At 36.7% G+C, this 25863-nt stretch overlaps 1 protein-coding gene across 1 annotated transcript in view; it reads right to left on the reverse strand.

Moving 5' to 3' along the window:
- mrc1b (mannose receptor, C type 1b) overlaps window positions 1-15325 on the reverse strand; it is a 25205-nt gene extending 9880 nt beyond the window's left edge. Inside the window, exons 1-24 of the mRNA XM_030160092.1 lie at window positions 15134-15325; window positions 13818-14174; window positions 13274-13444; window positions 13005-13160; window positions 11579-11689; window positions 10747-10884; window positions 10457-10633; window positions 9468-9622; window positions 8413-8526; window positions 8194-8309; window positions 7904-8052; window positions 6319-6518; window positions 5430-5545; window positions 4418-4490; window positions 4171-4324; window positions 3777-3815; window positions 3177-3340; window positions 3039-3100; window positions 2101-2201; window positions 1856-1998; window positions 1648-1753; window positions 389-516; window positions 252-296; window positions 1-93 (exon numbers count right to left, since the gene is read on the reverse strand). The exon at window positions 1-93 is cut by the window's left edge and continues 10 nt beyond it. Coding sequence (XP_030015952.1) covers window positions 1-93; window positions 252-296; window positions 389-516; window positions 1648-1753; window positions 1856-1998; window positions 2101-2201; window positions 3039-3100; window positions 3177-3340; window positions 3777-3815; window positions 4171-4324; window positions 4418-4490; window positions 5430-5545; window positions 6319-6518; window positions 7904-8052; window positions 8194-8309; window positions 8413-8526; window positions 9468-9622; window positions 10457-10633; window positions 10747-10884; window positions 11579-11689; window positions 13005-13160; window positions 13274-13444; window positions 13818-14174; window positions 15134-15239 — 3174 coding nt within the window. The 5' untranslated portion in view covers window positions 15240-15325. The remainder of the gene's footprint in view (window positions 94-251; window positions 297-388; window positions 517-1647; window positions 1754-1855; window positions 1999-2100; window positions 2202-3038; window positions 3101-3176; window positions 3341-3776; window positions 3816-4170; window positions 4325-4417; window positions 4491-5429; window positions 5546-6318; window positions 6519-7903; window positions 8053-8193; window positions 8310-8412; window positions 8527-9467; window positions 9623-10456; window positions 10634-10746; window positions 10885-11578; window positions 11690-13004; window positions 13161-13273; window positions 13445-13817; window positions 14175-15133) is intronic.
- Window positions 15326-25863: the final 10538 nt, after the last annotated feature.

Here is a 25863-nt window from a genome sequence, read left to right on the forward strand (position 1 = left end):
AAGACAGACAAATCCATTGGTGTCATTGCAGGGCTTTATCAACCATTTACCAAAGCCAAATGTTGGATTACTGGTCATCAAAACACAGTCTTCCTGATGAGGGACAGAGGTGTGATATTGTAAGTTTAACTTCAATGTTGACAGGATTAAAACTTTGAATTGACTCTTTCACTTGGTGATAAACTCTTCGATAATTAGGTGGCTATCATCTTGAGAAAAACAAAAGTAATAATACAAAAAACAAATTTTACCTCATTCCATCTTTGATAAAAGCTTCCCGGGCGACGTTTGTGTTTCTAAAAAGATTGTCAGAAAACATAATTTTAAAATGTATAGTGTCAAAAATACTTTCCTTCGGTTTAAGACAGTGATCAGTGTGTGTACGTACAGCATAGCCCCAGTTGGTGTATTTTCTTGGTTTTCCATCAGTCCAGAAAAACTCATCTTTTCTTATACTGTGCAAACCAATCCACAGGTCTGAGTTGGCCATTTCAGCCATTCTGGTGATCAGGAAAGCTACACAGCAAGTGAAGAAAACAGAAACTTTTGTTATCCTACTAATGTTTAATCAATGGTGTATCCATGCATATACTTTATTAGTACTACGTTTATTTCAATAAAGTTTGAAGTAGTAACAAAATAGCAGTAGTAATTTAACTGCATTTCTCAGTAAGTTGACAGAAACATGACTTTTTCCTAAATTAAATAGGTTTTCAGTAGTTAAGCACATTTAGAGACCAAGTAATGCAGTAGCCTTTGCAAAAGTTAATTTTTTCCTAGTAATCCTGAACGCAGCTCAATCACAGTGGAATTTGTGAAATGAGTAAAAGTAAAACCAAGGATAAGTGATAATACCAACAGTAACTGATAGTCAAGAGTCACAACAAGAGAGAAGAGGAGAGTTTAAATGATGGGAACATGACAGAACCTGCAACACTGAAAACGGAGAGGAATTGACATGACTTTAACTGAAAGAGAAAGATATAAATTCTCAAGCATACTTTGTAAAGTTGGAAAAACCTGCTCACAACTCTCATTCAGGGTATTCCCAATTAAGCCACACAACCATCACCAACCCAGCTAATAAATACCAATAAACTACATATTGATTTAACTAAGTTTTATTTAAAGTCAAAAAAAGTCAGAACCAAAAGACTAATTTTAGATATAGATGACCCGACATTGTTTCACGCAACTTTTCCAAACTTCAGTGTTGAAAGGAGTAGAGCATTAGAGTTACGTTCAGGTCACATCTGACAAAATCTGACCAGCGACTGATTATTACATCTGTCAATCACATATTTAACTCCACTACCTGTCTGAAAATACTTGATACATGATTAGATAAAATCAGTTGTCAGACAAATCCATTTAATTATGCAATTTTTGCCCAGTGATGCTGAAAAAACTCCAAGCATGGCAGCTTTAATGTGGAATAACTGGTAGTATAGGTCACTTTATTTTCCAAATAACCTGCCCATCACTGCTTATCTGCAATTATATGTCACATAGTCAAACACTGATATTAAATCTGTATTTATTTTTGTAAAAGTCAAACACTGATACTAAATCTGTATTTATTTTTGTAAAAGTCAAACACTGATACTAAATCTGTATTTATTTTTGGAAAGAACCAGTGGAACAAACCTTGCACCTGTCTGTTAGGAATAGAGACCAGATTGCCTCCCATGGTAATGCATTGCTTCCGTGCTTCCTCCCAGCTGGTTTTCCGGTTCGTAATGATATTATAACACTGTGGATGAGAGGCATTGTGATGACACGCCGAAGATGTTTAAGTAGCAAAAAAAAAAATCTGAAATAACGTTTTTTTCCTCCGTTGGCAGTGATTTCTCACCTTAGAGCCAAATTTTCGCCATTTAATTGGGCATCCACCTTTAGGAGCAACTGTGGGGGCAACGGTGGTGTTAACGGGTGCTGAGCCACTGCGTTTACAAATGGACTGGTACTCTTGGCCACAGTTAGAAGAACTCCAGAAACCTATTGTCACAACAGACATACAATGAGAAAAATTTCACCATGGACATTTTCCATGCTTTTATTCAGAACAGCTCATTCCCTTTGCATGTATTTTTCGCTCACCCATGTAATAAGTCATAACAACACAGTTGTCATCAAACGTGTCAGTCTTTGGTTGATCTACATCCCATCTTGTTAACTCCACCGAAGAACCATCCAACCACCTTCAAGTATACAAATTATTAGAATCAGTAGAATCCCTTTTCCATAGTTTCTTCAACTAGTTAACATTCCATTAAATGTAAAGCAAATTTCAACAGCATTTTCAGAAAATCAGCACAAGAAGCTGCACACACATTTGGCGCTTCATCATCTAATTTAAAAGTCTGCCTGTTTGATGGAGTTGTTCATACATGAACATAGGTATTTTGACAAAAGACAAAGCTGCTTTTAGTTTTTGACTCCAACATTGAACCAAACTGCACAATCATATACAGTGTCTGTGAAAATTATGGAAATGCATAGTCTTTTATTATTATTGAGACACATGCATACAAGTATTCTGTTGTTTAAAACTCTTCCAAGGTATGTCAGATGGTTCTAATGGAATTTATGTTTGTTTCTTGTTATTGGTTCAATGAATGCCGCAGTCTGACAATTGTTGAGATTATTTTCTGAGAACTTTCCCACCTCTCACAAGTGTAAGTTTAAGTTTTCAAAAATTTAGTTCAGACTTCCCTGGCCCCAACCGCTAAATGGAAATGTGTTGTGTACATATTTATTTATTTCTTTAAGTTTATTTTTTTCTGTTATTTTTTATTGTCATCCTCATGTTTTTCTGGGGGTTATTTGTGTATCTGGCATCTAGTCAATCGAGAACAACTGGACTAAACTGTAAATACATAAAGAAATTAACTACTCCAACATCCCCAGCTGTAACACCAAAATACTGTTCACACTTTGAAATTCCACTCACTAAATATACTCCCTTTTAAAACTTAAATGGAATGATTCTTTGACATAAAATATAGCTCCCCTGCCCTCCAGTGATTGACACTCACCAAAATGATCCATCAAGATCCACTGACATGCCGATATAATAGTACCCATAGTTTCTGGATATCTGCAAATACAATTATCTATTAGTATGTATCATATTTAAATGTACCTGCTTCTTAGAAATCCAAAAACCTACCAACCTGTTTCCAAACAAAGACGTTCTCAGCTTCGCTGGTAAATGATACTAAGTCACCATGTCTATTCCGACAGTACTGGCGAGCATCTTCCATGGCCATTGAATATCTGTTGATGTAATACTGGTTTCCTCCCCATTTAATCCAGCCATCGTCTGTTGTCTCATACTCTGCAAATATTTTTGAAACAGTGGACAGGATTACAGAAAATTAACTTGATTTTTTTAATTTAATTTGGATACAGCTCATGGTGGTTTTCATTACTGATTCATCTGCTGATTGTGTTGTCCTTTGATACAGGAATTGAATCGGCTATAAAATGTAAGAAGCCCATTTCTTACAACATAACAGTAAGTACTTCACACACTTGTTGGTGAACTAAACCATGTAAAAGTCCAAAACCCAAAGATGTAGAATGCAAAAGAAACCTGGTGTTCGCTGTTATAATATCTGAATCTTAACTGTGTAACTAAGTAGGAGTTGGTAACTGGAGCCAATGGATAAAATTACAAGTTCATTTCCATTGAAGCAGCTGTCAGCAGTTTACCTGTATTTTTATGTTTTAGTCTTGATGTATTTGTGTCAAATTATTCAGCAAGCACTCACCTGTTGCAGTAATATTTGGAGGGGGTTTTGGAGTCACTCCTGTAAGAATAAAAAACATGTGTCATGTTGGAAAAGAAACAAAATTGTTTATTGAGTCTGTATGTTTTCTATAGATTTAACTATATCATAAAACAAGTGGCTCATTGGACTGTTCACAGTTTCCAGGTTTCTCAGGGATATTGGCCATATATGAAACATATGTTAATTTGCTGTTTGTTATTTATTTATGTATTATTTATTAATTATATGTGATTAAGGTCATTTTGGGTGACTCAATTTATGCTTGGACAAAGAGGAAAAGAACGCTTATACTTTAATCAGACTTTCCTGGTTAAAGATTAGTTACATTCCGTAGAGACAAATGTAAGCATTGGGTTAGTTTTGCCAACATTACCTGCTCGAATCTGACACAACCAGTCATTGTAACTTTCACAGTTGACGTCATTCCAAGACCCAGATTCATCCCAGTTATATATTCTGAATTCAACACAGTTTTCAGCATTATTAAAGTTGTTTGGCTCTCCTTCCTGCCAGTGTTGGAAGTTAACCTGTTATAAAATAAATACATGAATTATGTTTTTGCAAATGACAAACAAAAAAGACAGATTGGTCCAATTGTGTAAAAAGTTAAAATAACAAACCGGGGTTCCATCAGACCATGCATAACCAGAATTCGGGTCAGGAATATGTAGACCAATCCAGGCTCTTCCATGACTGTGGAACAAAATATGTCGGTACATATTAGTACAACCCTGCTGTGGTACATGCTACTTAATCATCATTTATTTGGTCACGTACTGCCTAAGGTTGCACCGATCTGATATTAGGATCGGATATCAGCCCTGATATCAACATTTTTGCTGGATCAGGGATCTGTAAAAGCAACCAATCCGTAAGATCCTTCCCACTTTAAATTTTTGTGACATGGGCTACGTCATGCATGCAGAGAGTTGAGTGGAGTTGTTGCAAACACAGACAGGCAACACAGAGCGAACTAAGGGGTCTGTGATTTGGAGGTATTTCAGCCTTACTACACCAACTAGCTCGATGGCAGTTTGTAATGCTGGTAAAGTGAATGTTGCCAGGGGTGGTGGTAGCACTGCCAAATACAACAAAACAAATTTAATTAAGCACCTGCAGAAGCACGATGCAAAAGAGCAGGAGGAATTCCAGCAGCTCAACAGATCAAAAGGAGCTGCTGCTGCTGGAGGTAGTACACAGCTAACGTTGGAAGATGTTCTGTATGTTGTCCCCCTCTAGGAACAAGAAATAATAGCCTAACTGATTACTACTACTACTACTACTGCTACTACTACTACTACTACTACTACTGCTACTAATAATAATAATAATAATAATGCAGTCAATGTCTTACTGTATGCTGCATTTACAAAGATATTACTGATAAACTACCAGAACTCGTAGAACTCTTCAACTATGCAGTGTGATTCAATCAGTAGTCCAATAAATTATGCAATACATGTGCGGCCAGAATATTTCTAAAGTTATTATTGTATTCTATTTACTTTTACTCATTAATTTGTTCTCTGTAAATAGTTATATTCACTACTTTAATACAGCAAGAGGTATGAGTTTTTATGTTGCATCTTGTGATTTTAATTTTAAGGTTTACTGTATTTAAGTAGTTTATACCGTCCCACACGTAGTTCAGCTGAGTTATGAATACTGAGCAGATCCCCTCCAATGGCCCTGCAGTAATCCCTGGCCTCAAACCAGGTCTTTTCCTCTGAACGTGGCCCTGTAAAAAACTTAAGCACATAACAAGAAGTCATAAATCTGTATAAAGCACAAATTAACATGAAACTCTTTTGTTTTTGCACTGGTTAGTATTCCACTGATGAAGATATGAAGCCAATAATATTAAAACGTGTTAGATATTATAGATACTATACTATTATAGATAGAAATAATGTAGACAACCTTTCAGATTTTAAAACAATCAGAATACAGGGTGGGGAAGCAAAATTTACAATATTTTGAGGCAGGGATTGAAAGACAGTGTATGACCAATTAGTTTATTGAAAGTCATGAGAATTTATTTGCCACAAGAAAATTGACATAATAGAAAATGTTTTTATTCTATGTGTCCTCCTCCTTTCTCAATAACTGCCTTCACACGCTTCCTGAAACTTGCGCAAGTGTTCCTCAAATATTCGGGTGACAACTTCTCCCATTCTTCTTTAATAGTATCTTCCAGACTTTCTCCTAATAGTTTTGCTCATAGTCATTCTCTTCTTTCCATTATAAACAGTCTTTATGGACACTCCAACTATTTTTGAAATCTCCTTTGGTGTGACGAGTGCATTCAGCAAATCACACACTCTTTGACGTTTGCTTTCCTGATTACTCATATGGGCAAAAGTTTCTGAAAAGGTATGGATAATAGTGTTAGGTATGATTATGACATCATTATATGTTTGGTTTCAAAACAATTGACGTAGTGCCTGCTGAGAAAAAACAACTAAATGTTCATTGTAAATTTTGCTTCTCCACCCTGTACATCTTAAGCTCAGCTTTTTACCTTGGAGCAGTAGTTTCTTGTTCCTATTCGATTCCAGTCTTCTGCACATTTGGGAGGAGTGACAGTGGGAGGTACAGGGGTTAGAACCGCCCCCTCTGCCAGGTGTTTGCAGATGTATTTCTCTGTATTGGTGCATGGCAGCAGGTCCCAGAGTCCAGCCAAAATCCCCGTTGTCATTGCAACACAGCCCTGTTGGTAACCTTGAGTTGTTTGGATGGAAAAATGGTTAAATGGTACGTCAGCATGTAGTGCTGCAACAACGAATCGATTAAATCAATCCAAATTGATTCATAAACAAGTTGACAATGAATTCAGTCGATTCGTTGGGTCTTGAGCATGTAACAGAGGAAAACACAGATGAGCATGGCTGAGGCTTGTGCCAGGGCCGTCCTGTTTGGCTGAAATGTAGTGTGCCATTTATGTACCAAAACTTGAATATGGAGAAAAAATGGCCAAAATCCCACCACGCAGTACGCTTCAGGAAAACGGGGCTGCTGTGGCCACCGGGAACATAATATAAACCTATTTTAAGATAGCCTACGTGTCGCGATTACTTTCGCCCGCTAGCTAGTTAGACACTATTGTTATAGTTATGTTTTCATCTATCTCCGTTTATTAGGCCACCAGACTAACGTTACCTATCACACAATACATACAACGCTAGTTTAATCGCCTATAACCGGAGCTGGTTGAAGACTATAGCTTGCTAGTCTCTAGCCATAACAAGTCTAGGTAGCAGACTAGTGCTTGCTAACCTGGGGCACCGTAAAGGGGGGGTGAACTGGACAAATTCATGGGGCCCCGCATTCCCAGGGGGCCCAGTGGACATAGGTTAGAAGTTGTGAAAATTTCATGTCAGCTCCGTAGTAAGCGAGAGGCATAGAAACTAGGAGTCGGACGTCCAGAGTTAAGTTTCACTTTCAGTATCACACCAGTTATGGTAGTTGTGGCACTTATGGAATGCACCCCCACGTATATACCTCCCGCCCCCCTTCCTTCTTTTCTTTTGTGCTTATCTGATGAATCAATTAGTTATTAAAATAATCAACAGATTAATCAATTATTAAAATCATTGTTAGTTGCAGCCCTATCAGCATGTGTGTTTTTTATGTGGGTGGGAGGTGACTTTTCACTTCATTCATAAATATAGGCCTACCAGTTCTGCCCAATAGAGTATCATATGACCATGTATTCACAAAGCTAATCAAATCACCATCCATATATCTTGCCAACAGTAGGTGTGTTTCCCCTTCTGATCAGAAATGTAGAGGATCTTTGTTTCACCTCCACTTGACCGTAAACAATGGGTGTATGTCAAAACCTGGAGTAAATCATGCAAATTACATTCATTTTGGAAATGCACTATATGCTTGTCTTGAGACTCCTCATAATAAAACTGAAATAATATCAGCATTTCTCACAATTCTTAATTGGAACGTGCTCCATGCATATTTGGAATGTCTAAGTAGAATGCTGTTTACATGACACCTGTTAAATTCAGAATAATAACTGAATAATAGTGTGCATGTAAACATACTCAGTATTGTTGACAGTCATTCTTATATCTCACTGATAATTTCCATACCTGGCATTTCGGAGTTCCAGTGAGTAAACCTCACTGTGTCTGTGTTTGTCCACACAAACTCATCGAGGTTTTTCTGGTTGGAAAGGCCGAGCCAGAAGTATTTCTCTGGTCTCATTCCCACCAGGCTGACAAGAAACGCATTATCCACCCTGGAAATATTTACACAAGTTTCCGTTTTATTTAAATTTTTTTTTTTTTTTACATGTATTTACTTATGTCATTGCATTAAATTACAATATATAAAAATATATAGGATAAGCAGAAGTGTTTACTTCACAAAACACTCTTACCCATTAGCGACATCGGCCAAATAGGACCCTGAGCTCTTGCAGTCCTCTTTAGCATCATCAAATGTTTTGGTTTCTGTCCCTATGAAGTAACAGTAGGAGCCATGTCTCTTCCACATCTGGAATGATAGAGGTAGAGCACTGATTAAACACTGATGATTTTGCCATGTATTGTTAATAAGAAACATTTTATTTATCCTTTTTTCACTTCTTTTCACTCACGGGTCTGCAGCCGACGTCCACATCTACTTCATCCCCGGTGCGTTCAGTGGAACTCTGCTTCATACAGATATAACCATGTCTTTCATCACAGGAACGATCAGCCCAGTTTCCATTCTGCAAAGGAAAAATATATTCAAAAAAACTAACTACATTTTTAAATCTCAAGCTCTGACATTTCATTAGACTTTATTATATTTTATTTTCTCTAAGTGCTGCATGATGTGGTGAAAGTCATTGAAATTATTGTGGACAATACTGTGATTTAAGTCTTCTTGCTTTGATATTAACAATTTAACCAATTTAACCTTATTTAAAAAAAACCCAAAACATTCAGTTAATCAGATAAACTTAACGTTGCATAAAAAATACAATACATGTTGGGACTTTGCATTTTTTTTACACAGTATCTTTCTCTGCTCATTGTCACTAAATCCAAACCATCACCAGACAACAGATTGTTGAGGTATTTTTTTTCTATTTCTGCAATTAGATCCTCTCAAATCCTAAATCTGGAAATTTAAATCGTAGCAGTTTTATGCAGATTAATAATGATCGCAGATTGAGTAACTGTGCAGCCCTATTCTTGATTGTATGATGTCCAGAATTTTCCGAGACACTGTGGGGGCAGACTGACACTTATTTTCACTTTCTTACAAAATAAATGGTAATTCTCTGTTTTTCTTTCCCCTATAAATAAGAAAAATACAATAACGTTAACTAGATACAAGACCTGAATAGAAAATGCTCTCCATCTCTTAATCCTTTATTTTTATTTCTGTGGTGTTTTGGGCCAGATCAGTTTAGAAAGTCAAATATCTACATATCTCAAATCCTGGAAAATGTTCTTTTTCTTCTTCAAACTTCCTGAATATATGAATATTCTGTGAGCGTAGTGTAATTTTGTTTTCTTTCTCACATCCGGTAGTAGGCCCTACTCTTTGTTTCTTTTATTTTGTATTTCTTCAGTTCTAAATAGTATCCATCAGTACATTGAACCTAAAACTTTTCCCAAAACTGCTGTACATTTATGTCCATTTATAGATGACGGTCCTCACCTCTCCTCTAATAAGAACACAGTCTTCTACATCACTGGAGACAGTTGGTTTCCCATATTCCCAGCTGGTGAAGCTGACAGTAGAATGATCGCTCCAGTCAAACAGTCCTTCTGTTCTCCTGTCATTAAAACCAATCCAGAGCTCATCTGTGGGTCCTGTAGATGTGGACAGTGGAGAATGGATCACATGTCACACAGTGGCTTTGACATGTCATAGTGTTAATAATGCTTTTTTTTGCTACAGTTATTATCTTTATACTGTATTTGCAAACATGACATAAAGGCAGACTATTTACAGGATCTGAGTGAACTTGGAAGAACTTGTCCTGACATGAATACAGATTTGATTATTTATCTAATTCAATCAAACTAAGTAAAGTAATGTATCAAGTGAAATAAAATGTAACTTTAGCTTAATGGACGGCTTTTCATCAGAAATTATAATAACATCAGGTCCTGCAAAGTATTGTTAAAAAAAAAAAACCAACAAACTCCCACCCTTACACATATTGTATCTTATTTTAGCATCGATCCATCTGATGTCATTATGTCTATGCGTGTGCTAATGTCAGAATATCAATTACCTCTATATATGTGCCAAGTCTGAAGTAAATTGAAACAAAAATTATGTTTTTATAAACATGTGAAATTTTGCCCATTATAAGCACATGGGAGAAGAAAAAAGATTTTAAAAATTCATAAACAAATTGAAACTTTGACCTACTGTTGTCAAAATGTATTGAGATCTATTCTGGATCACTGGCAATCTATAAACCAAATTCAGTGGGAATTCAGCCAATAGTTTTGCTGCTAGAATGTTAACAAACAAACATACAAACCGAACCAAAAACAATACCCCTTGCCTCCCCTTCGGGGGGACGGTGTAAAAAAAAATTTTAAAAAACCCAGACAAAATCCTGACATCAATGTGTTTCTTCAGTTTACTGTCACCATTTTCTGAAATCTGAATTGAAATTTTCCAGTACACACCGTATCCAAGTTGAGAGATGATAAAGCTTTGGTCCTCCACATTGCGGATGCTCACTAGATCCCCTCCTTCTTTGCGACACTCTCTCTGTGCATCAGTCCACGTCTGGACTGTGCGTTGAAGGTGGAAACAATGGCCGTTATACGGAATCCAAGGATTCGCACAAAATCCTTCCTCGACTGTTGATGACAGAACCAAGATGGATTTGAGTGACTAGTTCACAGTGAGTTTGTTACATAAGCTACGAGCCACAGTAGGGCAGAGAAGTGTAGGTTTGAGTTTGTTTCTGTACTTTGCACCGGAGGAGGTGGACTCCCTTCTTTATAGCAGATATACCCCTGTTTCCTGCCGCAGGTTGACGTTTCCCAGGTCTGCTGCCCGGTAGAGTCAAGAACTGCACAGTTGTGTCCAGGATTAGGCATAGGATTTCCTGAAACAATGATAACGCTTGGTAAGAACAAAAAATAAAAAATACTCCTCCTCATATAATAATATACCTCCTCATTTTTTTGGATTTGCTTTTCCAATAACTTTCACGCAAAGCGGGTTGTGTTTTTTGTGAAATCCAACTGATAAACAAACTGGCAGAGAGAAAAATACAACTATTCCTTTAAACCTGCTCCAACGCATTCTTGGCCACTAGAGGGCATCAAAACATGATGGAGACACTAAAGCTGATTTATCAAACTTTTGGCTCTATAATTCTACCTGACATGTAGATACATTTTTATTTATTCGAATGTTTATCACCAGGCCACCTAATAAATAAGATCCACTATTCACAAACTATTAGCTTTTGACCTGCTGAATCAAACTACTTCTGCCTAGAATGAAGAACTATGAAAGTTAGTCAGCGCTGCATGAATATAAACATTTCAATTCAGTGTTTTGGGTAGCGTCTGACAAAAACAGACAAAGAATGGAATGACATGTAGAAAAGCTGACTATGAATCAAATAAAATCATATGTTTTACTCATGTTGTGGTTCAAAATCTAATTATTTCCGCCGTGTGGTAGGTTTTTGAGAGCATTTATATGCATTTGCTGTTTTTCCACCACTAAAATATTTCTAACCATTTTTTTTTTTTTATCTTAAAGCCTTTTCTACTGAGTGAACCACTTACCAGCAGACCATCTTAAGTAACGGAATGGTCTCCCGTTAGTCCATTGCCAGCCATGGTCTGGGTCCAGAACCAGCCCGATCCAAAATTTGCTCTTCCCTGATCCCAGAATAACTGTAATGTGTACATGATTTTTGAGAGGGTGAGGAAAGTAAAAAAAAAAAAAAAAAAAGGGAAAAGGACAGATTAAGGAAATTGTTCCTCTTTTCACATTGTTCCTCTTTTTCATTGCTTAATAACAACTGCAGAGAAAATAAATCACAGTCCAACAGATGAAAAAGAAACAAACTAGTATCAAAACACAGGAATGGCAGCAACAATAACACATATCAATCACAGTCTTAATGAGGGTCAGTCTGATAATTAATACTGACCTATATTTATGTAATGACGCTGTAAAGTCAGGCTGAAAATACTGAGTGTGATGGTAGATGGTAGACAGTGATGTCTGATGGGACCTTTAGATTTTCCAACCAAAGTACAGAGGCTTCATATCAACACTGAACAGAATGGGTTACACAATCTGCTCAGAGTCACAGTGATCTTTGGAGTGGCTGTATAAGCAAACAGGACGCTGGTCTTCAGATTCTGCAGCTGTCTTTTCTGATTTTTTTTTACCCATAGTTTTTTTTTTTTTTTTTTTTTTTTTTACTTTTCTTAATTTTACTACAAACATGGTTAAACATATGTAACACAAACAATAGGATCAGGGAGTCACAACTTGGGGTAAAAATAAATAAATGAATATGCACTCTCACTCGCCTTGGAGTGGTTTTTGATATATAGCACTACCAAATGGACAGTAATGGTAATTATTTCAAAGGGCTCAGTCTTTTTTATCATCTTATTTCTAAAATGAAATGGGAAACTGCATAAAGGATACTTTTTTGCATTTTATTATCAGCTCTTTTTAAAACAAGGGTGAGAATTAAGATTAGAGGCTAAAAGACCATGTGTATATGGCCAATGTGCATGAAATATGCTTCATCTGAAAGGAAACATCCTGTAATTTCTGTGTTTAACATGTGGCTGAAACATATCCTAAACTAAATCTGTTTAAATCTGGCTCAAAAGAAGCATTTACCTTAATGTAGCCATCATTTTACAGACCAAATAAATAATAATAAACAATAATTTACTGTATTGTTTATTTAAATACTACTACTAATATTAGTAATAATGATAAATAGCAATAGTTTTTATTTAAGTGTCTTTAATTACTCAAGGACACTGTACACCTTTCAACAGTCAGTTAAACAATGGATAAAAACAACATACAAGTCAGATAACAGAAGTTCAGGACAGTGTAAATGTTTTCTAATTTTACATTATAAAAATCATTATTGAGTTATTTTCATATTAAAGTGATGTACTGATTTTTCCTGTTTAGAAACCAGCAGCAGTAAACATCCACCAGATGGCACCTTACCTGAGACGAATGCCTGTTCATTGGGGTCGGTGATACTGAGCAGGGAGGCAGTCTGCTGTTTGCAGCTGACGTCAGCCTGGGACCAAGTCAGAGCTGACGCTGCGTTCACCTGGTAATATGCTCCTGTAGCGAGGTTTCTCGTCCAGGTGTCTGTGGCTGGACATTTAAGAAAAAAAAAAGCTTTTACTTTCCAAAAACAGTTCATCACATCCATGCGATATAAAATATGAATATGCACTTGATTTGGTATAACTAAAATCAACACTTACAAGAACTCGGGCAGTATCCCCACAGTTCACGTTCAAATTTTGTTTCGACTGCACACCAGGCACGCTTTATTGAGGAGTCGAAGGTAGTGCAGTCCCCAAACCACCGGTCTTTGTACTGGAAGGGAAACACGCAGGGCTTACCAAATGCATTTCCGTCGATGGTATACAGTTCTAAATGGGGGGAAAAGAAGGTCAGTTAAAATGATTTTTTGTTTCAATTCAAATAAAATGATTCTGCAGAAAGACAGATCATTTATCCTTCTGTAGGACAGGTTCTAAAGTGTCCTGACCTTTACCTTTTGTTTATTCCAGGCATGAATCTAATAAGGAGATATTGGATCCATCATTTTAATGTCTGTGACTGGTTGAGAAAGTATAATCCCTAAAGCTCGGTTTTTAACCTGCACATGACAGATTCTAAGTAGTTGAACCATCACATGTGGCTTTAGTTTAAGGTGATGTAGTAAAAGTAAACCTGTCATTTCATTAGTTCTGTTTTCTATTACTGTGTATGTATCAGAGGACTTAGGTTTTTGTGCTTTACCTCTGTACGTTCTTGTGCAAGGGCCGCTGTTTGTCCCTGTGATGGTGAGGTAGTTCTGTTGGTCGACGGTTTTGGAAAGGACTACTGACTCGTCTTCTTGGACCTTGATGTAGTACTGCTGGCCCTTGAGGGTGAGCAGCGTTTCATTCCTGCATTCCCATTTTTGGAGCGGACTCCTGTCGTCACAGTCATAGAGATTGACTTCACTCCCCACGCTTTTGCCCTGCGCTCCAAGGCACTTTTTAGTTGAGGTCACAAAAAGACGATTCCCCGATGTCCAGCGAATGTCGAGACATCGGGTTAATTTTTTCACCAAACAAAAACCAGTGGCCCTGTTAGTGAGTGTGAAGGGTGAATCTGCAGACAAAAGAGATGTGCACAAATCTGTATCAATAGTCAGAACAGAATAATACTAAAAAACAAACACTCAAGGTCTGGAATGTCATGTAAAAGTCCTGTCTCACACGTTTATCCAAAGTAATATCAGGGTTCTTGCAGGGTCTTAAAAAGTCTTGAATTCACAAATCTACCTTAAAAAGTCTTAAAAAGGTATTAAATTTGATTTGGCAGGTCTTAAGTTATGTTGCCATAAACTTGTGTGCTGTATTGTGTTTAAATGAAACTGGGAAATGTCCAGACTAGAAAGAAAGTAACATTAGTGTACTCAGGTCCACCCATTCCAATCAGACAACATATTTTGAAATTAGGAACCAATTATCACAGCACATTCAGTTCTGTCTACAGCATGTATGAAATATTCAATCCCTGCTGATGTAAAAAAAAATTCCTATAAATAAATATAAATAAAATAAATAATAATGAAAGAATGATACAAATAAAAATACATTTTTCTATGTATTAGTAGTCACAAATTTTCCCCAGTATGGCCGTGAAATAGGCATTAAATTCTGTTTGAAATAGTCTTAAAAAGGTCGTAAAAAGTCTGAAATATAACTTGTAGAAACCTGTAGGAACCCTGTATTATCACTGCCAGAAGTAGAATTAAATTAGAGCTCCTCTCACTCTAAAAGACTTTTTCCTGTTAAAATGTACTAGATGAAAATGTCAGCAGGAAATTCTTGAAACAACAGTGGATTTTTTACAAAACTGTTTTCAGTTATTGTCCTAAATGATAATGTCGTTAAGTGGCTGTGGCTACAGTTTGACTAAACAAACGTAAACCAATGCAAAGAACATAACTCACTGAAAACAAACCTACACAGCACAAACCTGCAGGAAGCTACAGACAAAGGCCTTCCATGCACAATATATCACACTTAAAAAAAACAAATAAAAAGCTTGAGCGTATACCCTACCATTCAGTGTCGAACATTGAGCTGCAGGGATAAAGAGCACAAAGGCTGCTAGAGTTATCCTTTGTGCAGCCATTCTTCTGATAAATCTCACTGCAGAAAACATCATCCATGCATTGCAAGCAGAGGACTTATGAGCGTGACCATGAAATACGAGCGAATCTTAATACCACTGACACTGAGATTTTTTTTCCTCCTTCATTGAGAAAGTGTCATGTTTCTGATTGGCACACTTCAGTATTTTGCTACTGGTTAGAAATGGGGGGTTGAGAAGGAAGTAGGGGCAACACTGACACAAACGCACACTTTTTAGCTTGCACGGTTTTCACAGTCCTAAAATGGCAAAAAGACGAACCGTTCACTTCCTGTCCAAAAAAAAAAAAAAAAAAAAAGCATTGAGCAGCTTTGTGCTAAACATGTGTCGGATGACTCAATGGCTTTGCTGACTTTGATGCACGTTTCTGTATGAAGTCTGATGTAGGCATAACCTTAAAGGCAGCAGTAAGTCTAAAACAGTAATTACTGAGTGAGTTTTTTTTCCTCATCTAGTGGTAAACTTGCAGATTGCAACCGTTTGAGTAATCCCCCTGCCCTCTCCCACAGTGGCTCCAAAAATGTGTAACACTTAGAATAAGTATTTGTTTTGTTCTTTCTAGGTTTTTTAGTTACGGTGATTATAACTTTGGTCCACACTCAGACATATATTGGCCAGAAAAAGAAAAAAAAAAGTAAAGAAGCTGAGAGTGTGCCTTTCCATAATTACTGCAGTGTTTTATATGTTTCAGCTGCAACAGGTTCTTTAACTCTAACTGATGCGGTGAGTAGCTTCTCATTTCTGAAACAACCATCAGTTTGATATAGAGCATAAATACTGGACTGTGTTTCAATGGAAAAAGGTCATGTGGTCTGATGAGTCCAGATTGAGCCTGTTCCAGAGTGATGGGTCCATTAGGCTGAGAGAAGAGGCAAATGAAGTGATTACATATCATTACAGTACAAGCCTATGGGGGCAGTGTTATGATCTGGGGTTGGTTCAGTTGGTCAGGTCTAGGTTCAGTAAAGTTATGTAAGTTCAGCTGAACCTGATTATACTGAATGACCAGGTCTGAACATCTGGATTTTTTTCTTCCCAGATGGTACAGACATATTGCACAATAACAGCGCCAGGATTTATCAGACTCAAACTGTGAAAGAATGGTTCAGAGAACCTGAGACATCACGCTGTGTATATTATATTAATCTGTGCAGACATCAACGTAAACTACAACCTGATTGATTCATGAAGGCAAACAGTCCTAGGGCAGAAATTACAGCCTTTTTCCCTAGATTTGTATATTGTCACATTAAATATATTCATTTGAAACGTATGTTTTGCTTTTACTACTGTGTTCAAATAAGTTTAAAGCATTCAAATGAACTTTAATCACATACTGGAGCGAAGCTGTGATGAGCTATTTGAAGAGTTCCAGTGCAGCCCTGCTGATGATTAAAAGAACATTTTGTGCACTGAATGTAGCAACACAATATCCTGTTCAGAGCCAGAGATATTTACATGCTGAAGTTTGCTCTCCAAATTGTCTGTAACATCTATCATTGCATTTTGTATTTTCACTTCCTCTTTAGTTTTTCTCCTTTGTGGTACAGAGCAGATTGCTGAATATGATCCTGTGTTACTGCAGCGATTATTTTTGAAGATGTTGATGATAAACTTTATTTTGAACATAAGTAAGATTAAAACATAAGGTGAACAAAAGCCAAAAAGAAATTACAAATTTACCAGAACACTATTCCATTGTGGCTGTTTAAGCTTCAGCTGAGCTTGTATTGTCTTTCATCATTCTTGTTACTGAAGTAGGACTGAGTTGCTTTTAAGTTAAGTTTACAATTCTTAGTTTGTAGGGGTGTAACGGTGCACTTGTTTGTACTGATCCATTTTGGTTTGGGGCCTTTAATACAATATTGGAGGTGTACCAAATGAATACATGTAGCCTATGTGAAGAACTTCAAACACTCGCCTTAAGTTTCTACATGAACCTTGAAGCGGAACAAGCACAGTATGAGCAGGGTGGCTGCAAGTGGAACCCATGTGCAATATTTGATATCCTAGACCAGGGGTCACCAACCTCGGTCCTTGAGGTCTACTATCCTGCATGTTTTAGATGTTTCCCTCTTCCAGCACACTTGACGGTCATTATCAGGCTTCTACAGAGCTTGATGATAGGCTTATCATTTGAATCAGGTGTGTTGGAAGAGGGAAATATCTAAAACATGCAGCATAGTAGATCTCGAGGACCAGGGTTGGTGACCCCTGTCCTAGACAGACGTCTAAGCAGTCCACTGTAGCGGAATTTTAACTTCTTTATCTGATTCCCTTCTTTGTTCCCGTATCCTTTCCTGAATACCCTTCCCCACTACATGCTAACTTTCCCGAATACCTCCCACTGCATGCTAATTTTCCCATATCCTTACCCAAATCCCCCTAATGTGTGTGTAAATTTTCTTACAAGATAACAAAAGGTGACTGATTGTTAAAGCCTTGTGTTCATCATTCAATCAAAAGGCCCTTTGAGGAAACTGGAGGTGTCACTTGCAAATGCCACTCACCCTATAAAAGGTGGACCTTGTGAGAAGCTCTTTGTCTTTTCTTCACAATCGCCGCTCGTGTGCAGAACTGACCCTTCTTTGCAAAGAAATAAAATCTTGTCGGCTGGCAGAAGTCTCTATTTCATTATTCACCAGCAGCAGAGCAAAATTTCCGTAACACCACGCACCGTCCACATGCTGACGGTGAACCAGCATGGCAGCTCAGAGCAGTGTCACAGGTACAAAGCTAGAGTTGGAAGACTCTGTTCTCTCTAAGGACTCCAGTTTGGGAGCATTTGGGATTTCCTGTCAGTTTTGTCAATGGAGAGAAACAAGTCAACAAAACAAAGATCATGAAGATCGGTTATATTTCAGGTAAAACATCAAATTTGTGAAATTGGCCTCCACTGTACCAAAAACGTATCAAAAATGTATTGAACCGAAGACCTCTGTACCGAAAACATACCAAACCGAAATATTTCAATACCATTACACCCCTATTAGTTTGATTCATTTTGTGTCATTCATTGTAGGCCTGAAGGTCAAAGTCACAAACATCAAGGTCTTTTTTTTTGTTTGGTCATGTCAAACACATAGTGCTTTTGTTGCTTTCTTTTAAGTGGATTTACCACTTTCTCGATGTAGCACATACATTTAGTTCACACTGTTTTGTCACGTTTGCTGAATACATTTGTTAATTATCTTTCTTAAAGTGTTTTTACTGATAGTAATTATAATAATTCATTTAAAAAAAAAGCAAAATATCACTCCTTTAACATGTCTGTAAGCAGACATTTAACACTAGCTCCCCTGTCAATTGGTTAAAACTCATCAAAAACCAATGATTCACATCACAGGAACTTCTTATGTACAGTCTGTATATTCAACTGTATTTCCAGAAAAACACTGAAACCTTTGCTCAGGAATGTTGATAGCGTACTGTATATGAGATGATGTCATTTTCTGTTTTATCAGCCAAGTGTGAAGTCAACTTACTCAAAAATCAGTCAGAGAATTACAGGGATTCAAGTTATTGTCATGATTTTTGCTCTTCTTTTGCAAAATACTTGAGCACAAGTAGGAAAACTGTGTTGGGTTTTATCCCTGAGCTGTAAAAATCAGACAGGGTCCAGTAAAGCTGTTAATATGAACACACAGGCTCAAATTGATGCACCTTTTTATAACAGTTAGTGGTGATTCATATGTGACTTTATAATAAAAAAGCAGAATCTAAATGTGTAGTCTTTCATATTAACCTCAGCTGTTCTTTAAACTGAAGAGTGGACAAATATTACAGTTGAATTAAGTAAAGACTCTGAAAGTCCTGGATCTCTGCTATCATATGGAACATCTATGTAACTCCGGAAAGGTAAAGATCTGAAGTTTTGCATTGATAAAGAATAAAAAAAAAAAATAACGTGCACTCAGAGTCATAAAGAGACCATAGACAACTTCACCCTGGACTTTGGGTTTGCAGATAAGCACTGACTTCCTTGGCTCCATAGCTGCACTCCAGGAAAGCACGCACAAGCTGTGACTCAGACCGTTACCTGGAGTACAGCTCTACCATACTCTAAGGATATTGCACGCTTTTGGATTTTCTTTCCATTTGTCATGTTGTTGCAGATATGAAGCAGTCATTCATCCTGCTTTTCGGTAAGATGTCATGGTGTATACTGGAATGAGTTTCCTTTTTTAACTGCTAAAATGGTCAAATAAGAAGTTTGGAGATAAGGAGAGGTTGCAGAGTTGTCACTGGCTTAAGTTACATTATGGTGAAGGTCAGTCCTGTTAGTTTTAAGATGCTGTAACAATAAAGAAATATACAGTAGGTTATCATTATGGGAAATACAGTTGTGGAAAAAATTATTCCACCACCTCTTGTTTTCTTCAAATTCTTGTTCATTTTAATGCATGGTACAACTAAAGGTAGATTTGTTTGGACAAATATCATGATAACAACAAAAATAGCTCATAAGAATTGAATTTTTAGAGCTGATATCTAGCCATTTTCCATGTTTTCTTGATAATAACCAAAATCACTTAATTTCTTACATCAATAGTTATGGCATTGTCCTGCCAAAAACAGTACTTTTAGGCATTCCATGTTTTCTTTTCTGTCTGTTTTATTCACATGATAAACACAGGAATTAGTACTTGACTGCACAATCATTGTTTTTGATGACTTTTGATGGTCTAATAATTTTTTCCGCGACTGTATAGCATTAAAGAAAATGATAATACCAGTGTCAAGACAAGTTCCAGACTTGGACCACAGTTGAAAAACATGGAATATGACTTTTTTTCTTTGCATTATTCTGAGCACACTGCATTTTTGTGTTTGACAAGTTGTCATTTTCTCTAAAGGGCCACATTTTCATGTAGTTTGTGGAAGAAACAAAGCATGTTAATTTTACTCATACACATCTGTATTTATTTTTATTGTATTTTATTTTATTGGTTTATTTAATAGGGACCATACATATTTCTGAACATTGTTGTATAAAAAATACATCCATGTAAATATGCCAGAATTAGTGAAAATAACTACTTTTCATCTGCAGTCCCTAGGCAGGTAACAGAGCAAGACTTAGAACAGCCAACAGTGATACATCACTCGTTCATTATAAATTAAAAATTCAAAAAATACATATAATGATGATGACATAGACATCATCAAATACAAACTTAACACCAGGACTGTGTGTGGTCACATTTTTCTCACAGATTCCTCACCTGTGGTTTCTTTGTAAAAAGTTTTCTTTGCAGTGTCGTTGCTCACTGTGTCCTCTTGTCCTGATGGCGGCTTCAACTGTACGTCTGGAGAATGTATCCCTCCAGAACTTGTGTGTGATTTTGAGGAGGATTGTGGGGATGGCTCGGACGAGGAGTTCTGTGGTATGTTGGCTCTTCTGCAAAACATTTTCAATAACATCATTAAACAGACACCAGTAAGTTTTACATATGCACTACTGTATTTGTTGGTGTGCAGAGAATCTTTAAATATTGTTGAGTGAAGTAGTGTAAGAAATAATAATTCTGTTGTATTTGTTGTTGTTGCGTCCATCCAATTTAAGGGTCATGTGACTTTGAACGTCATACTTGTGGTTGGAGAAGCACCAGCGATATCTCCTACCGCTGGAGTCGTCAGATGGCAAACGTCACCTCGATACCTGGACAGGACCATACCACGGGAAGTCCTTGGGGTAATCATTCATGTTATGATCCATCACTAACATTACTTTGTTGATTAATTTCAAATGGATGTAGTCGCATTTTACATCTGATAAAAGCTTTGAATAAGTCTTTTATTATATTACAAAATTTATTATCCTCCTGTTGGGTATTTGTCTGCTGGACACAGGACACGTGATGCAAATAGATGTTCATGAAGGAGCCAAACTGTTCCCAGATGCTATTTTGGAGTTCTCTGTTAACAGAACAGCAGCTCTGGGGTGTCGGATCAGGTACGTATGTTACGTTTAAGATTCTCAAGTATACATGTGTTACAATGCAGAACAACTATTTTGCTAGCTTGTGTGAAGAATAGAATAGAATAGAATAGAATAGAATAGAATAGAATAGAATAGAATAGAATAGAATAGCCTTTATTGTCATTGTGTGTACAAAGAAATTAGAAGTCCTGCTCCAGTCAGTGCAACAATATTAACAAAACACCAATACAACAGAAAAAAAGAACAGCGTGATTATGAAATTACAAAAAATAAAAGTAAGATAAGAAAACAGAATATTAATGTTAAAGTTTTAGAAAGTAAACATAAGAATAGAGCAAAGTGGTATAAAAAATTAAAGTGACAGTATGTGATAGTATGCATAGCTATGAACAATATTAACCATATTAACAGTATGTAGGCCTATGAAAACAGTATGTATGTGAACTACGGCTGCATGGTTAATCAATTTTAAATCAAAATGTTATTTAATTAGGACGATGTTTAAAAAAGGGTAATCGTCAAATCGAATTTCATCTCTTGTGTCTCAGGGTCACCATAGGCTCCTCCTCCTAACTGTGAGAGCATTCTCCACAGTCTTTGGTCTCCACACACTAGTACACAAAAGATGTTTGCTAAAGAGAGTGAGAAGTTTGTGGGTAAAAATAGCAAGAGCAAGTCGGTTGTGTGGAATTGGTATGGCTTCGAAATTTCCAATAAAGACCAAACCATTCCTTGCTGTAAATTCTTTCTGAAGGTGGTATCTGTCAAAGACAGCAGCACAACCAACTTATTTCAGCACCTCAAACATCATCACACACCAGAGTGGGAGCAGTATGTTGCATTGTGGGCTGCACACGAAAATGACATGCCAACTTCAGTTGTCTTTTGTAGTTTTACCCTAAAATCGAAATTGAAAATCGAGTTTTTAGAGGATAAAAAACAGGATTTTATTTTCGGCCAAAATTTTGCAGCCCTAATATGAACAGTATATACATGAACAGTATGTAAACCTATGAACAGTATGTATATGAACAGTATGTATACCTATAAACCCAAGTCTATAAATATGTCCTTCATAAATAGAAGACTAAATGTGGTTGATCATTTAAAATCTTTCAGCTTCTGGTATCATATCTATGACACATAAATAGAAGACTAAATGTGGTTGATCATTTAAAATCTTTCAGCTTCTGGTATCATATCTATGACACGGAGTCCTACCCATCTACTTCTGAGTTCGAAGTAAAAATGGTCAGAGACTCAGTTGACAATGTCTTGCTGGAGATTTCTGAGAGTAAAACAGACGGTTGGGAGAATGCCACAGCTTTCATTGGTAATCAGCCAGGAGGATACAAGGTGAGTAAAATTTAATCACAATCACCACTCAAAAACAGTCTTATTCTTGTTTACACAGAAATAAAAGATTGAAGGATAGAGTTAAAAATATACTTCCAGGGAGAGGCAGGACTGAGCCTGAGGAATCAACACATAGGTGACTTTACAAGATGCCTCCATCAGACCCAACTCCAGCCTTTATTCCTTCCCACTGACCATCCTTTATGAATCCTTGATTTAGTAACATTTTGGCCACTTATACAGGGAATCCTGACCACATACTTTGCTTTATAAAGATACAGAAACAGTATAGGAGTGATATTTTTACTTTTTTAAATGGAATTATGCATTTTAAAACATTTCCCTGTGGTCTGTATAAAGTGTAAATGCTCTGCTTGGGTCTGAATTCTTCATTAATTCAACTCCACAGGTCCATCTTCAACCCTATTTCTGAGTAATGACACCGGAAAGGTCATTTTGAGCGCTGGCCTTTTAAATGCATATGACCCCACCCCCTCCAGGTTATTGGCTGTGCTGCTCTGTCCTGTTCAACCAACAACTGAACATTTTAGGTAATCAGATTGAAGTTTGGACATATTTTCAGTATGGACTACAACCACTGCTGCTGACAAACAATTATGGCGTAGAAATATTCGTCGGAAGTCTTGACCTTATATGTGCAAATGTGACCTAACTAATTATAGACGAAAAAAATTAAGCAGGAATTGATACGGATTGTAGAAATCCACTCGATTTTTGCCGGAATGAATATAAAGATAGCTTTCCAGCACCTGGAGGGTTCAAATTCAAATTTTTTGAACTATTAGCATCTAAATACACAAATAAATGTACCAAAGACTAATTAAAAGTGGGTTTAGCAAAACATGACCCCTTTAAGATATCATCATCACAACAGTGCCATCCTCATATCATTTTTACAGATGGTGATATTTGTCCTTCAAAACTAACAGAAAAACCTTTTTGTTTCCACAGCTGCTGTTTGTGTTCACTCGTCCATTTGGGAGAGACAAGGACGTCATGTTGGATGACATCACATTTGACAGCTGTGGAGAGGGAGACGTCCCTGCAGGATCAGACCAACTCTCATGTGATTTTGAAAAAGACACCTGCTCATGGTATCATGACTACACCGCCAGCCTTTTATGGAAAAGACGTATGAAGGACTTTGGTAATGAAGTAGAAGGACACGGTGAGAATTCATTTTAAATAAGTATAATTTAAAGAAGTGATATAATAATATAGACTACAGAGCAGAAATAAACTACAAACCACTAGTGACTACCCCTCCCACAACCCTGTGTCTTATACTGATTGAAATCATTTCACCAATAGACTTCTACATTAAATTAACTGTATATGAACAAGGTAAACAGACAGAATGAAACTTTATTGTAGTCCCTGTTCTTTTTTTTAATAATGTAAACATTCTCTTACATATTAATGAATTAATTTACAAGTTCTTAAATTACCATCCCAAGTCCAAAAAAGTTGGGTATAAAAACACAGTGCATCGATTTGCAAATCTCATAAACCCATATTCTATTCATAGTAGAACAAAGCAAACATACAGTCACGGAAAAATTTTTTAGACTACCCTTGTTTTCTTAATTTTCTGTAGAATTTTTTTTTTAATTTTACAGTTTTAGAAAGTAACATAAGAATAGAGCTAATTGCACTAAAAAATTAAAAAACAGACAAAATATGAGTAGGTGCAAACTTACAGTATTTACAGTATGTGACAGTATGTATCTATGAACAATGTTAACCATATTAACCTCCTAAGACTCATCTATGGGTTTTCTGTCCACATTTGTGGATAAGAGTTTCACAACTTTATACAAAAAAAAGAAAAGAAAACTGTCCACCACAAAGGACATTCCATAAAAATTTTAAAAACTGCATCTGAAAAAACTGTTGCTTCATGATTTTTCCAATATAGGCACTTACTTAATAAAAAACAAAAAAAAGCTTGTATTTTGCTGACATTTCCTGGGTCTTAGGAGGTTAACAGTATGTATTACCTATGAAAACAGTACAGTCGCGGAAACATTTTTTAAACCACCCTTGTTTTCTTCAATTTCTTGTTCATTTGAATGCCTGGTACAACTAAAGGTACATTTGTTTGGACAAATATAATGATAACAACAAAAATAGCTCATAAGAGTTTAATTTAAGAGCTGACATCTAGTCATTTTCCATGTTTTCTTGATAATAATCCAAATCACTTAAGTTCCTATATCAATAGCTGTGTCATTGTACTGACAAAAACAGTGCTTTTAGGCATTCCCTGTTTTCTTTTCTGTCTGTTTTAGTCACATGATACACACAGGAGTTAGTACTTCACTGCATAACCATTGTTTCTGATAACTTTTGATGGTCTAATAATTTTTTCCACGACTGTATGAAAGGTTTAAACTGAGAAAATATTACATTTTAAAAGAGAATAAGGTCAGAGATACCAAGCTTTTGAAGTGATATCAAGCTGAATGGTTCCTCTTCTCTATAGTCCAGAGCAGGGGTCAGCAACCCTGGTCCTAGAGAGCCACTATCCTGGATGTTTTAGAAGTTTCTCTCTTCCAGCACACCTGATGGTCATTATCAGGCTTCTGCAGAGCTGGATGACAGGCTTATCATTTGAATCAGGTGTGTTGGAAGAGGGATACATCTAAAACATGCAGGATAGTGGTTCTCAAGGACCAGGGTTGCTGACCGCTGGTCCAGAGGCTAAACAGCCAATGAGTTCCAAAAAGAATTTCAGATTTTCATTTCACCAACTAAGATGTCCCTCTTACACCCAAGCATGTCATTCATCTGTTGCCACTTGACCATATAATGTTAAAATAATTCTTTAGCACTGTTTTTCAGCCTTTTGATGTGTTGATATGTTTTCTATGTTCTGCTGTGAATAAAATATGAATATATGGACTCAGCAAATTTTTGCAATGTAGTTTTGTTTACATTTTACACAGAGTCAAGTCCTGCCTCTTTACCAGACCTTGCTGTTCCAAGGGAAATTGCCTGCTTGAGTGTATTTTTACATTTCAGTTTCTGTAATAGTATAATGCAGCCTTTATGTATCAGTCCTTTCCTCCTCTGCAGGCTACTACATGATGATATCTACGGGAGACAGTAAAAATATCTCCTCAACAGCTAGACTCATCAGCTATCCTCAACAGGCAGATCGAGTCATATGTGTGAGCTTTTGGTATCACATATTCGGTAGAAGCATTGGTACGTCTCCTCACTGTTCATAGCTCATTTTCACTCAGTTATAGTATATAGATACAATTTTTTTTCCCCACAATTTTTATGAGTCTGAAGAATTCATTTTTATTCTTG

The sequence above is a fragment of the Sphaeramia orbicularis genome, chromosome 17 (assembly GCF_902148855.1).
Source record: "Sphaeramia orbicularis chromosome 17, fSphaOr1.1, whole genome shotgun sequence".
Classification (NCBI taxonomy): Eukaryota; Metazoa; Chordata; class Actinopteri; order Kurtiformes; family Apogonidae; genus Sphaeramia; species Sphaeramia orbicularis.